The sequence below is a fragment of the Acanthaster planci genome, linkage group LG18, assembly GCF_054643075.1.
Source record: "Acanthaster planci isolate LZ-2023a linkage group LG18, COTS_SCS, whole genome shotgun sequence".
Lineage (NCBI taxonomy): Eukaryota > Metazoa > Echinodermata > Asteroidea > Valvatida > Acanthasteridae > Acanthaster > Acanthaster planci.
In genome coordinates, this window is record NC_141794.1 from 11287501 (window position 1) to 11303706 (window position 16206).

Here is a 16206-nt window from a genome sequence, read left to right on the forward strand (position 1 = left end):
GAAATGTAGAATTTAGAAATCACTGATATGTGTATGTTGTTGAATGCCAGTGGTGTTCACAATTATGCACTCGACTGGTTGATAGCACGTAGTCATGGTAAATGCTTAATGCTAATGGGCCTTTTTATTTCAGTGTTTAGTCCTTTCTATTTGGCGTAATTCGCTTTCAGACTTTGAAAAGCACTTCAAGCAGCATTTAGCCTCATTGATTTGTTTGTTTTGTTTTATTTGAATGTCAAAAATTATTCTGCATGCTTGTAAAAATAACTGCTTATACGGCAGTTTGGTACGTGTAGCAAGACCACTCAACACTATTTTTGCTGAGAAAATGTGTTTATTTGTAGTAGGTTTTTAATTTCCATCTTGTCCCCAGAACAGAAATTACTGTTTGCAGTGTCTTTTGAAATACAATAGAAGGCCGTTCAAAATCAATGAATACCTGCTACATGTATGCTGTATGTTTCTTCATAAACTTCATTTTCTTTGCACTGTTCGGGCACAGACTTAAGCCATCTACACGCCTTTCGCTTTCCAGCAATAAGTGTGATACTTTGCTATTTCCCAGGTTTTTGTCAGGCTGGTGCGGACATTCGCTTGACGGAGTTGAGTGAGAGGCAGTTTGACGTGCCCAAGGGCTTCGTTCTCGTGGGGACCAAGTCTCCGTACTTGCCCGAGAACATCTTGGTGGCGGCAGTGGATGCGCGATTCCTGCCTGACCCCAGCACGTCGCTAGCTTTGCTTGGTAAGTTGCAGACTTTCACCTGAAGTATAGATTCCGAGGGATGTGGAGCATTGTCTCCAACTGGTAGTGGTTTTTTTTGATACCCCTGTCTCAAGACTCGACAGGCCCAACACATGATCTCCAATCTGAATTCAAGTCACAAGCTATTCAAGTGAACTGCAATAAAAGCATTCCTTCATTGTTCACCCTGTCTGTTGTGACTGGCCTTTAGTCTGATCTTCTGACTGGCCTTTAGTCTGATCTTCTGACTGGCCTTTTGTCTGATCTTCTGACTGGCCTTTAGTCTGATCTTCTGACTGGCCTTTAGTCTGATCTTCTGACTGGCCTTTTTAAATATGCATTTCTCAAAGATGTTCAAATTCTCTCTTTTTGTGCCGCAGGATTTAGTGGTAACTGTGTCGGTTGCGGTGAGAAAGGTTTCCGTTACTTCACAGAGTTCTCTCACCACATCAACCTGAAGCTAACGACTCAGGCCAAAAAGCAGAAACATCTAAAGTACTACCTGGTGCGGAACAAGCAAGGCCAACTGGTCAGGGGTCCCAACATACCCTGGAAAGGTACGTTAACCCTTTCATACCAGGAGCCATCCACAGCCATGGCTCTGTGTGAGGATTAGTGCATTACCACACATACATTCTATTCATCATGCACCTGCGGTTTCAATGTGGTCTTGCTGCTGGACAGAGCTTTGCATTCTGGGCATACTGCAGCCCAGCAGTCACGGTCAAAAGAATCCCGGCGTGAAACGGGTAACAAAAAACATTGCCACCCCTGCATAAACAAATTTTCTACACTGAACCCACAAGCGTTTCTTTCGAGGTACATTTGCATCAGTGCCATCATGTTCATGTAATGTTATCGTAACTTGCCTCATGCATATTCATGATCAAGGGCTGAATTCTCATTGGTCTGTTCACCATTATGTGTCGTCCCCCCTTCCCCCGAGAATCTTGTTAGATAGTCGATATTAGCTCCCCTCGGCATAGAAAGTTGACACCATTGGTTATTTCAGCTCCTTGTTTGGGTGTATTTGGTGGCTTGTGAAACCTTATTGTGGTTGGGTCAAAACTGCTTCTTTACCGATTCTTAGAGGGTTGTACAGAGCATATACTGTTAAAAAGGAAATAAACTAAAACACACTGCTCTTTCAGGAGTGTCCTGGTTTTCATGAATATGTATGCATGCAAATTAGCTATAGGCCACACATCCATATTAGGCAGTCTGTATGTACCTGAATGGAGTTCCGTGTGGTCACCCAGATGTTTGTTGTCCTTGTTCTTGAAGAATGCCGCAAGACAAGCTTCCCCGGTTCTCAGGGGGTATACGTGGGAACTCCACCCCCCAACGTGAACATGTCTCAAACATCAGGCAAGTTGGTTTCCCTTGGCAACTCAGAGAGCCGAAGAGAGCACCTTGCTGAATTCAGTGCATTGAATTACTTCTTTTGTCTCCTCTTTAATTTTTGTAATCAAGCCCCATTTGTGCCTCCTCTTAACTAAGAAAATCTTGTTGCGGAAATAAACTGATGAATTGTGAACAAAGTGGGCAGAGCTCGCTTCGACAAAAAACTGAGTGGGCGGATGTTTGAATTGCATGTGCATGTTTGATGAAGTAAAACATTGTATATTGTGTTTGCTGGGTGAAGCGATCTTCAGCGGCATTGTATCCATTGCTTTGTAGGCTGTAAGAACAATGTCATCATCAACTGATCAAGCCCTTGTAGTATTGTTGTTTATGTGGTTGTCTGTTGCTTATTATCGCTTACATCAGGCTGCATTTGATGCCAAACTTAAAGCATGTATGCACATTTTGAAGACCTGTTATTTTTTCGAGTGACATGTTGAAACTTTTTTAAAGACTTTTGTGCTTTTCCCCGACAGTGATAGTACCGCGTCAGGTCATGAGCCCTTCTGCCAATATCAGTTACCACGGCAACCAGGCCTCGTCTGCATTTCAACCAAAGACTTCGCCGTCGGCAACCATCAACCATTACGGGACGACGCCTCCCCACGAGACATCAGCCCCTACCCACGGTACCAGTAAGACAGCCCATCTCTATTCAAGTGGGACCCCGCCACTGGTGAAGGCAGGGGAGTCCAGTTCTCACCAGCAGCCCATTAAGAAGAGACATCGTTTCCACAGCTTGGATGAGGAACGCTTACGAGGCAGTAAGTGCATCAGTTAGAATTTCTCAGCTCAAGTAATCATTGTTGTAGTAGCATATGAACAATTATTTAAAAAAAAGATTTTGTAAGCGTTTACTGTCTTGAATCTTTATAGATGGTTCACCGACGCACCCCCCAAAACGGCCTACCCTCGCCCCGCCCCCGCTCCACCCACCCAACTTTGTGCCCCCGCCACTTACCAGCGGGCTACAAGACACCTCCTTCGTGCCGCCGGGTCTGGCCGAGGCCTGCTGCTCCAAAGTAGTCCTCCTGGACTGCGCGGGCAGCGTGCCCATCTTCCACGGCAGCGTGTGCGATTTGGTGGTCAGCCCCCTGTTCCGGGAGAGCCTCAAACCCACCCAGCCGGTCCTGGCCCACATGGCCGAGAGCCTGGGCCTGCTGGGCATGCAGAGCATCAACTTTGAGACCATGGCGCTGGTCATGATCCAGTACTTTGTTCAACTCGGTAAGCTTTTGTCTTAACTCCTCAAACCGTTAAAAGCCGATCAATGTTTGAGTCATGTGTGTACATTTCAACAAATATGAGTTGCAAAATAGCACTTCAGTGCAGTCATGGGTACTACAACACTGTGTCCGCAATTGAGTAAATTTCAGTGAGTATGAGTACAAAATGTTCTCAAATGTGAGTAGGCATATGAGTACTACATAGCTGTTGGAGGGTTGAGTCCATTTTAATCAGTTGAGTGTGATTTCCTTTTTAGGTGATCGCATACCAAGCAGAGAGGAACTAGACTTTGCCCTCCTGAAAGCACGCCAGGACACAATCATCAAGGACCTAGGGGGTCAGCATAATATCCCACAATTCACCACGGTTGCCCCCGCCCAGCTTCCCTTGCTCGCCAAGCTTGCAGTGGCGACATCCCAAGGCAGGGTGAAAATTGTCATTGCTCAGGTAAGTCTAACCACTCTTAAACAGCATTACTACACAACAAACCAACCCAAACAACTAAAAACTACAAGATACCACGGCTATTTTTCACAATGAAATTGACCACCTAGCTGACACTTGTGAGAAATTTGTATTAGATTTGTAGGATATTTATGACTGTAGTGACATCTTGTTTCTTCGACTGCAGCCCAGTGAGGTTTGGAAATTTGGTGATATGGTGACTTGTGGGTACAGCACTCGCCTCTCACCACTGTAATCCTGGGTTGGATTCCCAGTAGAGCTCATATATGTGAAGCCATGATGGTAGGCTCCCTCTCATGCCACAAGTGTTTTATCCTGGTTCTCTGGTTTTTCCTGCCTCAATAAAAATCAGCATTTGTGATCTCTGGCTGTTCTCTGTGGTCAGACATGGATCATTCGGCGACTACCTGAGGACACTTTATATCCCTTCGGCTCGGCCATGTTGTAGTTGTGTCCTTAATAATTTGACTTTGCTGCTGTGAGCAAAACTGATCAGCCGTAAAATTAATTCCTATGACATTTTTCAGCTCGAGGTCGTAGGAAATATCTCAAGCTAGTGTGATCAAAGTTGGCGCAACAGATTTTAGAGTGGGACTAAAAGAGACTGACTTTTTTTCGTTGACTTTTCACCGACAGAGCTCCATAGCAGAAGGCATCTCGGAAACCCTCAAGATGCAGGTTGCCATGGGACCCAACGAACAGCGCTCACTCTACTACGTCATCATCCACGTTTCCAGGCAGAGAGGCACGGAATTCTGCATCATTGTTGTCGGTAAGGCGTCATCGCATTTGACAGAAGTCCGAGTATCAAGCGCATAAGACATTGAATCAGTTTTCTCTTTATATCTCTGTGCACTGCCGAACCTAATTTTTTCTGATTTCAAAGCCAGTGCAGTCATTTTAGAGTCTGTGAAAACATTTTTCTCATCTTGTTTTTTGCTTTTGATGTAAATTATTTGTATTCTCCAGGCTGTTTAGATGGAACTGTTTTGTGTTGGCAGGTTGTCGCCAGGCGAGGGCGCTGTTAGAAGCTAGGTTATCGACCCCAGAGATGTTCAAGGAGATCAGCTATGAGATCATTACGGGAAAGATACAACTGCTGACCAATCACTTCAGCAAGAACAGCCCAGGTGGGTGGTGCTTTTGTTAAAGGGCACCGTTTTGTTAAAGCACTAGAGGGTCTGAATGGGTGGTTGGTTTCCCTGAATGCATGCGTTCGTCTGTCAAGCTCGGAAGTCAGGGAATCAGACTTGGATGAAATTATGATTCATCACTCTACAAAACTACCAATGAAATCCCAGGAGCTGGGAGGCTGTTGCCTCCCTCCATGAGGGCAGGTCACCAGTCTACCCTCATATTCGCCTGCATGTCAGTGATTAAATCTGGTGATTGATTGATATTGTAGCCTTTTTTAAAAACTCGGCTTCTTCTCCAGTTCAGAGTCCCACTACAGAATCACTTGTTAGTATTCACTTTTGGAACCAAGTGAAAATATTCCACCCCTAGTCGCATATGTGACAGTCCGTTTTTCCTACATTAAAAAATTGGAGCGGCATAAGCTGCAATTGATGAGGACTAAATTCGTGAAATTGAAGGATGGAACTGAAATGGAGACAAAAGTTAAGATTTTCAACAACTCTGCTTGGAGTTTTCTGTCTTACAACTGTCGCCTGATATTGCATGTATCTCTTTTTTGCCATAGTCGGTCACGACATCGACGTACTTCTGGAGTCGTTTTCAGGCAATTTGGAAGGAGAAGTGTTTGTGCCGTTCAACGGAGAGTTACTCCAGAGAACAGAGGAGAATGTGGCTCTGGAGATGGAAGTCAGCACCATGAAAGGTCGGTAACTGTTTTCTCGCTGGTGGCCCAATAAACAAAATGGGACTTCAACCCTAACCCCTCGGGTCCTTGCACTAGAGAGCATACTGAGCCAAACTCCAACAGGTGCATAAACTTCTCTATGTACTTGTACATGCAGGTCCCTGTACCAAACCTGATAAACTCCAACAGAATGAGCCCGTTGGAGTTTGAGTGATATGGTATGGATGGGTCTACGCAGTATAGGATGACTTGCACTGAACAGTACCAAACCTGACAAAATCAAGCATAGTCCAACAATTGGTACAGCAAGCCAGACACTGCACACAGTGACCTGTGTGTCCCAACTCACACAGAATCCAACACCATCTCCCTGGGCCTTTCATTCCAAGTCTCACAAAATTCAACAAGAAGTTTATTGGGTGTGGTACCAAACCTGCCAAAACCTAGCAAATCCTACTGTTGGAGTTTGATGGATATTGGACAGTATCATACAAATACACCAAGTGGCGGTGATCATTCAGCCAATGCTTGACAAGAGTCCTGTGTGATTTTTTTTTTCAGAGTACGCCCCCCAGCCATTTAAGCTCCACCCCCAGCAGATTGCCACAGCCATGAAGATCCTGTCCCAGGTGTGCGCTATCGCCGACTCGGATCAGATGGCTCTCGATCTGGGTCGATTCATCAAGGTGGATCTGCTCTTCATCGTCCCGCCATCTCAAATGCTGTACCACCAGACCGTCTCCAGGCTCATCGAATCCAGTAAGTGCAACAGGCAATCTTCCGGAATACCGTCGCTGTTTTATGTTGAATTATTACTCCAAAATTATTCCGGAATCTACGCTTCTCCATTCTCTCACTTGTTATTGGTAGTTAATTATTTTGCCCATGGACCTTTATATTAAGTTAGTCCTTTAAGATGCTATCTTTCCAGTACATTGATATATCTAGCAGAATAACGTTGCTGTAAACCTGTTTGTGTAATCCTTAACATACAGGGAGCATTGCACGATTTTCCACCATTTGTAAATGTTGTACAGTGCGCAGTACTCTCTCTGAACATTTTGCTCTTTCTCTTCCTAGTATGGTGCGTTACTGTGCTTTTTAAGTTTTTGCCTTAAGCGTCAAAGCAAACGTGAACAAAAATTTCCACTGTTGCAAGCAAGGATTGGCACTGTCATAAAAGCTGAGCCAAATTCAAGTGCAGTGCAGCGTTTTGACAAAGTATGGGCTCGCTGGAATGATGAAGTCTTCCTTTCCCCCACATTGCCAGATTTGCTCATTGATCTGGGACTGACAACCACCAACAACCGAAAGACAGCCGAGCAGTATGTCATGCAGTGCAACACCTCCACGGAGAACCAGACCAAGTTTGACAACTTTATCAGCAAGGTCAAGATCATGCCGCACACGCTGTTTGTCCTGGTGCAAGACCAGGCCCATCTAGATATCTCCAGGTTTGTTCAGAGGCATTGTTATTAAGGATTCGTGACGGGGACTTCTTCAGGAACATTTTCTGTACGTGTTATTTTCTCTACTCCACTTAAATTTTCGAGAAAGATCTGACATCTCTTTTGTTACTCGTTCTAAAAAAGTGGACTTTAAAATTTTTTTGGAGTTTTCAATGCTTTTCCTGACAAATGAGGGCTCCGTTGCCATGAGGTCATAACAGGAAGACATTGTTCATTGTAGGGGGTTTCTGTTCGCATTCTGAACTCAAAATTTGTTCACTGAAAATATGTCTGAGGAAATTTTCCTCACTTGCCCTCTGTCATGAAGTGAAACACCAGTAAAGTATACAGTTTAAGTAAAATTTTCAAGAGCAAAGTAACCAAATTTCTGAGCACTTGTGATTTTCTGTTTTGGATGACATCACACTTTTGCTCGTAGATATGCAAATCAGCAATAACATAGAAATGAACAAGACACTGAAATGCCCTCAAGTGGCGCAACGAAAACTGGAAATCAGGACAAATAGGAAACAAAGGAGCGCTTAAAAGAACTGCATTAAAAAAACTCCATCAGAACGTTGATGTTCAGTGATGTTCCATTCTATGAGGCGGGTGGAATGTTCTATCTGCCACCTCATGACATTATTTCTACCACTGCCATTGTAAACATTCATCGTATCTATTATAACTTTAACACGTGTGTTGGGTAGGTATTCGGTCAGTCAGCAACAGCAGGGGGGCATTGTTCATCGCTACACCAACTGTCTGGATGTTTTGGACGCACCCAACATCCTGACCCTCCAAGTTTCGGGTCTCCCCTACAACCTGCAGACCAAGAAATCGCGGATCCCTCCACAGAATGAGATCTACATGCCCTCAGCTCTGAAACAGGTCCGTGACAGTGCGTCTAAAAACGTAGAGAGGATCTAACGAGCTGTTGGCAACATGTGCTGTGTTTGAGTGAGGAGAGATTAGATATGGCTTGTATTCATGTCATACGGGCGAATTGTGCAATTTGCCATCTGAACATCATCTGTCACTCAGGCATAGTAAATGCCTCCATGCTGCTATTAGGCCTACTTGTGAGAGTTAGTGTGTGCATGTACGGTACTGAAACTAATTTTCGTTTGAATGTGTACAAGCTCCCTGTGTTTCTCCTCAATGTGCAAGTATAAGAAAGGTCTTTCTATGCATTTGTTACTTTTCACTGTGATGTTGTATCTGTGTTTTTTTAATGCAGTTACTGCACTAGTAACTGCTGAGATGCACAATCCAACTTTTATCTGAATGTGCACAAACATGCAGTGTTCTTAATCATGTACACAGCATGCCTCTCTATACAAGCATTTGTTCTAATCAGTTATAATATTGTATCACGTTTTTATGCAGTTGTCTTTATACCAGAATGCACATAATGGAGAGATTTCATTTGAATGTGCACAAAGTTATGGTGTCTTCATAATGTATGTGAAATATCTTTCTCTGCACACATTGTTTTCTTCATACAGTCATCTCCCCAGTCAGAAGTGGATACCACCTACTTTGGTATTGATGAGTATTGTAGTACTTTGTATTGGAGCAACGAAGCACCGCTGCTGCAGTATGATAATGTTTACCAGACTGTGGTGGAATCACTCCTACGGAGGTATGGTACATGAACCCAGCTACAAAGTCAGTCAAATTTGTTCCTTATTGTCATGTCTGAAGTCAGTTTCTTTGATAGGGAAGGATAAAGGAAATGATACACCATCTGAAATATCCTAGTGGCAGTGTGGTATCTGGGTCCACAAGTCCCTGCAAGTCTGAGACAACATCACGCAACACAAGACAATGCAACACGAGACAACGCAACACAATGCAACACAAGACAACGCAACACAACATAATGCATTACAACACAATTCAACACAAGACAACGCAACACAACGCAACACAGCATAACGCAACACAACACAATGCAACACAACACAGGTCTCCCTGTCACAAGTCAAGAGACGTCAGGAGACTCCTGACGGCAACACAACACCGGTCACCCTGTCACAAGTCAAGAGACGTCAGGAGACTCCTGACGGCAACACAACACCGGTCACCCTGTCACAAGTCAAGAGACGTCAGGAGACTCCTGACGACGGACAGAGCACTCACTGTACAAAATGTAGAGTACCGGTTCTTTTCAGAACCACACATACTCACAAAAGAGATGATCCACATGGGGTCTCCGCAAACCTCCTACCTGTGAGAATTTCTGTGCTAACTCTTTTAGCACTGCGTGATGGTCATAAGCACAGATATGTGGCTTTCACAGCAATAAAAAACCAAATGGCATGATTTCTTTAAACCCACCATATCCTAGATCCAAAAATGGTCAAGTGTTGCCCTGTCTAAAATTGTGTGATATCCGACAGTTGCTTGTTAATTGCATTATTCCTTTCCCGAATGCTGTCCTGAGGAGTCATTGATTCGTGAGCATAGATCAAATGCTTTGTTCAGCTTCGGTTGTGCCCCTGTCATGGTTTACCATGAATGTTTTCATGGAGGTGCCGATCGTCTTTCTCCAGGTACCCCAAGCTTCACAGCATGGTGGTCTGCACCTACCTGCTGATCCGCCAATACTCAGCTGCTCTCATGTCGCTAGCTGGTATTCCTGAGATCAGGGAAGACACTACCAGCATCACCTTCAAGATTCTGCAGGTAATTATAACCTTTTTTGATCCTACAAAATGCACTGAAATGTTTCAAGGATTTTGTAGGATAGGGGAAGGTAGGGCCCAGCCAGTGTTAATTTATGTGGGGCCAGGTGGGCATTGGAAGTTCTGGGATAAGAAATATGCTATCAGGTTTTAGCGAAGTTGAGGATTTGGGAGGATGCGGGAAGGTTGCTAGCAAGAATTTTTCGAATTGTTTCTTGGATTTATGTCTTACTCTCTCAACAAATCAGAACGGTTGTGTTTGTGGACTTCAAACAAGAACAGGATAAACTGCCGTGCAATGAGGGGGACACACTGCATGCCATGCGCTTTCGTCAGAATGTGCACAAATTTTCTGGTGTCTAGTCAGATCTCTCTTTTGTCACTGTTGGACACCACTTTTGCACGGAGACACTATCCCCTCCAAAATACTTTTGCTTCCGACGTTGTTCCAGGATCTCATCGCCGCCCCTCTGGAGAGTGACAGTGGGCAAGGTCACATGATCCTGCTGCGCATCCCATGTCCCCAGCTGGCCATTCTTGCGCACGACAAGCTGCGCACCGTCCGGGACAAGCTGGGCTTTCAGTATCGGCTGGACATCCTGCTGTGCGGCAGCGATCAGGAGTTGGTTGTGGATGAGTACTTCTTGAAAAGACTTCAGGTGGGTGTAGCTATCGAAGAAAGCCGTGTTAAAAGTACAAGATATATATCGTCTCCAACTGGGTGCCTTCATGCATCAACTAATAATAAAACCAGATTGCCCAAATCCATTTGTTCTATGTTTAGAAAAAATGAAAATGTATTTGTTATAATTTCAGACTTGGCGAGGTGCAGATCCGTCTTGGAAGCCACAGACGTATGAAGATCTGGATGGATTACCGTGTATCGTCGTCATGACAAACAAGACCATTACTGGAGAAACGATGCCCAGGTAGGTAAAGCAAACCCCGACCAAAGACAGCTTATCCATCTGTTTGTTTCCGAGGAGACCTTTTTGTTACCCAATCTGATTTGTTGCCCAATTGTTGACCAATCATAGGTCACTCCGGGTCGTCGACCTGCGGCTGGTCAACCACGGCGTCTTCGACCTTTCCAGTCTGGAGCAAGAGCTGGGCCTGGCCTGCCGTTACGTCCCAGTGGATGCTATCGACCCCATCGTCACGGTGACGGAAGACAGCGACAATGAAGATGACGACGATGGGGAGAGCGAGAGTGGGATGGAGTACGAGATTCCCGTCCCGCCGGGGCTACACATTGACCTGGGGTCACAGGCCGACAACATGTCAACTAAATCAGGTCAGAGTTCAGGGGATGACCTTGGCTGATACCTTTAGCTATTAGTTTGAGTGGCAGGCCATGCTTTTGATAGAAGATCCTAGCCACACAAGAGGAGTACCTTAGGGTTAAGGCTAGGCCTAGTATGTCAGAGATTATCTTGCATCCATCTCCATACAGCCTTGCTTCCTAAATCAGGCCGGGAGATTTGGTCACAGGCTGACGTTTTCATCTGAATCCGGTCAGAGTTCGGCAAATGACCCGGGATCGCAGGCAAACAGCATGTTAACTGAATCAAAGTAAAGTTCAACAAATGACTTTACAGTCACATCTTGCCGGCAGCACGTCAGATAAGGTCAGAGTTTAGGAAATGACCTTGCTGTGAACTGCAAATTCCACCTCATGTGGTCTGTTTGTTGTTGTGATGCCCTTTGACCTTTCCCCTCTGTGCCTAGCTTCAAGTTCCATTATATTTGCATGTGAACTGAGTTTTCAGTATTCGTTAAGGCTGCACATTCTAATGTTTGAAGGATGATGACACACTTTTGTTTTCTGTCCGATAGATGCTGTAAGTAGCGCACGGTCCACTCCCAAGCTGAGTGTAGCAGCAGACACCACGGCTCGTCTCTCGACATCCTCCCACGGCAGCGACAAAGAACAAGCTCCGACTGACCCTCACTCCAGTAACGTCAGCTCCCCTCCACCGACCGTCACCCCGGGCAAGCCGCTCACCCCTGCCAAGCTGGTGGTCCATTCCACCCCTCCTTCCACCAGCCTGGAGTCCATCGGCATGGTGACGAGTTCGGTTCCCATGGTAACCGAGCCACCTTCCCACCAGCCCGAGACGGATGCCGCGTCCGACCTGGGGGATAACGGCCCGGTCAAAGAGGAGAGAGAAGTGGAGGGTTTGGGGCGCTGCGAGAGGATCGTGGAGGATAGGTTAGAGCGCCCTCCGCTGGTCATCGTGTCCCAGTCGGTTTTTGAGGTGGTCAGCGGAAAACACGAAAAGGTTCGTGCTGTCATTTTGTATCATATTGATTAAACACTACAGATTTGAAAATGAATGAAATGAAATAGAATTCCTCCACAGGAAAACAGACAATTGGTTGTACTTGGTCTTTGATAATTACTTGTGCATAAGCCGGCCATTAAAGATTGTATCTTGAGCATAGCTTCATTTCTCGAAGTGCTTAATTGTCCTATTTACCTTTTGTGAGTGTTCATTTTCACTTCCACAAGTCCTTCAAGAGGCAAGACATTTTTCATGCATGCATTTTGTGAACCAGACCAGTCAGATTTAAAGGGAAAAAGTAGAATTAACATCGCAGCAGCCATTACAACATTCAACACAATTTGAGAAGCTTTAGGACAATGAGCCTTTTGGGATTCAAATCTGGTACACTTTCTTTAAATTAACATGACCATAACAATTTCAATTTGCAATACCAATGACACTACCCTTCATGATTTGGGGCAAGCTTTTGCTTAGTTACATAAGAGATGTCTTGTAACAATACACTGTTTTCGATGGATAAGAAGGGCACAAAGGAACCAGTCCATTCCAGAGATGGTGGTCGCTATGCAAAGGTTGCCCTGAATCACAAGGTGTCAACAGTGTCTTTAGTCTGGGGAATTCAAATTGTTACGTTTATGTGAAATCAGATAACTCAGTGTACCAGATTTTATTTGAATTTAACTCAAAAGTTGGCAGATCAAGAAGGTTAGAATGCCTGACGTTTGGATCTTAGCGGAATTTTTATTAAAAAACGACAAGATGGTGTTATTTTACTTTCATCATATTACAGCAAAATGGCCATTCTGTTGCCTCACTGGTACCCAGCAGTGACACCGTGTGGTCCACTACACTGAGGCCGGTCTCTAGCAAAGATCCAGAGGTGAAGAGCGCATACTACCGGCACTGGACGGAGCCCAAACCGCATCACTACGACTACGAGCGGAAAGGAGAGGGTAACATCACCTACCATCCCCGCAGATTGCTGTTGTATGGACCGCCAAAGGTGACAAAAGTGTTCATTGCGGTTTTATATGAACTGCCAGTGGTGACAAAATTGGCTATTTGTAACTGTATAGATTGTCAGAAGAGACGGCATTGTTAAATGTTGTAGTATGAACTGCCAAATATTAAAAATTGATACTGTTGTATGGACTGCCCAAAGTGACAAAAAATAATCAGTTGATAATACAAATTCTTTGTGAGATTTGTGGTCACCAAGAATCAAGTCAACTGCAAATCAAATCACGTCTGAATCTCAAGTCGGGTATTAACGAGTGGCCAAAAAATGCTTTGATCACAGTTCATTTCAATAGGTTTGAACTTGACCTGACACTAGATAACTTGACTCATGTGTGATTGACTGTGAGGACTTGTAATGCAAATGTGAAGACATGTGGTGGATGTCTGAGGACATGAGGATAGACTTGTGAGGACTCCTGGGGACTTTTTTGTCTGCACTGATGTTTCTGCATCTCCACAGGTCGGCAAAACGGGGACCTTCTTTCATTTCCTGCGTGTCTTGTCACGTATGCTGATCCGACTGCAAGAGGTCGAGGTCATCGATGAGGAAGAGGAAGTGGAAGTGCCCTCTGGTGACGAGAATGTGCCGGGAGCGGCGGCCATTAAGTGGCCAGATTATGACACCTTGGTCAAGATGCCGTTTGATTTTAGCCTGAGAAACAGTGGATTCAAGAACCACAGTCCTATATGGACAGAGGACATTAAACTTGGTACGTTCATCAAATAGAACCAGTTTGATTAGTTAGGCAGTTTCATCCGTCCTTATTGGCACCAAATTGCAGCTTGCTGCGTGGTTGGTTGAATGCTAAAGATCAAGTACTTGAGCTGTTAATTGATTGATTGCACCTGCTATCTCTAGGTAAGGCCAGTAGCAGTGATTCGGAGGGACCCAAGAAGCCATCCACTGTGTCGGTCAGACTGACTAAGTACAGCGCCCACAATGCATTCCACCACTGCGATCAGTGTCTCAACTACAAAGACATCTCAGCTGTGGAGGTAATACACCTGTCATGTCATACATGTCAAAGATGTTTAATTGGAGCAATATGCTGGACTCCCAAAGGTTATTCCTTGAAAGGTCTATTTCTGACTTGTAGGTTGAAATCAGTAACCATGCAATGTTTTATCCGCAGGCATGCTTTCAGTGACAATATGGCACTACGATTTTTCTCAATAAAATACAATTTACGAAAAATAATAAGCATTGTAGTTATTTTAGATTTTTAACTATTGTTTGGCTTGAAAATTGATGTTTTTCACGAGTCAATTTCGTGCGGTAACATCAGTCGTCGGTGATGTCAGAAATGCCATGCAAACGCATGACGCAGTGTCCATCCACGAGGCCCTCTATTGTCCATTGCTGCTTCGTTTGTGCAGTTTACATGTGTGCAGTACGTAAACTATGGATGTATAAGCAAAATCAGTCTGGGGCCCAGACTACTGTGCTCACTTGCTCGTTCCCATACGAATCAAGCTCCAAGTTACGCAACAGTGTAAAAGAGGATTTTTTTTCAGAAATAAGGATTTTTAAGGTAAAATCGTAATTTTGGGTCAAGTGAGATTGGTAGCTCTGATCTAGCAAATGAGGTCAGTGCGAATTTAATTAACCTGTTGACTGCCGCCCATACACAATTTCACAGGGCGTTCCCATTTGTCAAGCGTTGTACACATGCGCACATATTTAATAGGCTGTACCTTTCAGGTGTCTGTTTGAAGAGGAGCATTTTACAGGTGTACGCCCTCCGCACGGCCAGCAGGATATTTGTCGTGTTCTTCGTTGATGCCAACGTCTTCAATTCATATTACAATAGCCTTTCATTTCCTACAAGTATGCTCATTGTGGCAGAATCCGGTACACCTGTTACTATGAGTAAACTTGTAGTCAGCAGTCAACTTGTTAACTCGATGGTATTACTTGGAGGGGCTGCGTAGCCCCCAGTGGGGGTCCGTCAAAATCTTGAAATATACACAACCTATGTACAAGCCGCAGTTAGTCGACTTTCGGTGGCCCCCTGGAAAAATTGAGTGCAGCCCGGTAGGCTCTATATATTAAGTTGTAGATCTTTACTGTTTTCTCTTTACTTGTTTTTGTGTTTGTAATTTAGGCTCGAGAAACCAAAGCATACAGTATTCGGCTGTCGTCTGTTCTATTTGGCAAAGATCTAGAGCTACAGTTTATCATCCCACCCCAGCAAGAGAAGCATTTTGTATTCAGCCAGCGGACAGGCCAAATGATGAGCATGGTATTGCCAATCATGAGTGAACAGGTTAGTGACTGGAAAAAAGACTAGCATTTCCAAAATCCAGAATGGATCGTTGCAGTAATAGAGAATTTTAATGGCTGGCTTAAGATTGCAGCTGACTGTCTTTCTGGTAAGCTTGTCCCAGATGAGACAAGGAACTGAGCCCTAGCATTGAGCTGGGGCCAATTTCATAGCGCTGCTTAAACATTCCGTTTAAAGGCTCACTTTTTTGTACGAGTCTAGTACAGTATGCTAGCCTGCTCAGAGAGTGTCACATATCAGTACGGGGATCATGGAATCAAATTTAAATGTCCGAGGAACTTTTTGAATCCATCCCCTGAAATAAATCTTATTGCTCAGAATTTTAAGCAATGTTTTAGGCACTTTCTGCAAACCAGAAATTTATCACTTTCAGGTCAGACTGTTCTGTAAACGGCGCATGTTTTTTTCCCCAAAAGATGAAACAAGAAATAAAAGGCAATGTGCTGGCTGCAATTTTACTCAGATATTCTGAAACAAAATTGTTTGGTCTTCAGTGTACAGCTAATAATCAACTTAATAGCAGTATGTCAAAATCTCCACTTTTGCATGGCATTGCCCTCAGTGGTTCACGGATCATTGTTCGCCGTCCCGCAGGGTCCCAATGCCATTAAGACGCCCATCTTCATGTGGACCTTTGGACGGCATGAGCACGGATTGATCAACCTCCACCATACCATGGAGGGCAGCAAACACATCCACGTGCTGGTGTGCAAGCAGAAGGACGCGCTGGCCTACGAGAAACAGTGGCCCAACCACATCATCCTGGTCCTACCGTCAGTGGTGAACGATGCCGGACCAGGTTAGATCTTAAAGTA

At 44.6% G+C, this 16206-nt stretch overlaps 1 protein-coding gene across 7 annotated transcripts in view; it reads left to right on the top strand.

Moving 5' to 3' along the window:
• LOC110978700 (GREB1-like protein) overlaps positions 1 to 16206 on the top strand; it is a 33177-nt gene that overhangs the window by 10713 nt on the left and 6258 nt on the right. For 6 of the 7 annotated variants that reach the window (XM_087148752.1, XM_022233903.2, XM_087148753.1 and 3 more), the window contains exons 4-26: positions 566 to 742; positions 1123 to 1299; positions 2027 to 2110; positions 2623 to 2910; positions 3023 to 3373; positions 3630 to 3820; positions 4475 to 4610; positions 4840 to 4968; positions 5541 to 5678; positions 6222 to 6419; positions 6931 to 7114; positions 7819 to 7999; positions 8617 to 8753; positions 9667 to 9799; positions 10251 to 10457; positions 10615 to 10727; positions 10836 to 11092; positions 11635 to 12080; positions 12877 to 13089; positions 13567 to 13816; positions 13966 to 14102; positions 15212 to 15373; positions 15986 to 16190. In XM_087148752.1, coding sequence (XP_087004878.1) covers positions 566 to 742; positions 1123 to 1299; positions 2027 to 2110; positions 2623 to 2910; positions 3023 to 3373; positions 3630 to 3820; positions 4475 to 4610; positions 4840 to 4968; positions 5541 to 5678; positions 6222 to 6419; positions 6931 to 7114; positions 7819 to 7999; positions 8617 to 8753; positions 9667 to 9799; positions 10251 to 10457; positions 10615 to 10727; positions 10836 to 11092; positions 11635 to 12080; positions 12877 to 13089; positions 13567 to 13816; positions 13966 to 14102; positions 15212 to 15373; positions 15986 to 16190 — 4494 coding nt within the window. The remainder of the gene's footprint in view (positions 1 to 565; positions 743 to 1122; positions 1300 to 2026; positions 2111 to 2622; positions 2911 to 3022; positions 3374 to 3629; positions 3821 to 4474; positions 4611 to 4839; positions 4969 to 5540; positions 5679 to 6221; positions 6420 to 6930; positions 7115 to 7818; positions 8000 to 8616; positions 8754 to 9666; positions 9800 to 10250; positions 10458 to 10614; positions 10728 to 10835; positions 11093 to 11634; positions 12081 to 12876; positions 13090 to 13566; positions 13817 to 13965; positions 14103 to 15211; positions 15374 to 15985; positions 16191 to 16206) is intronic. The other variant, XM_087148757.1, reaches the window with a different exon arrangement.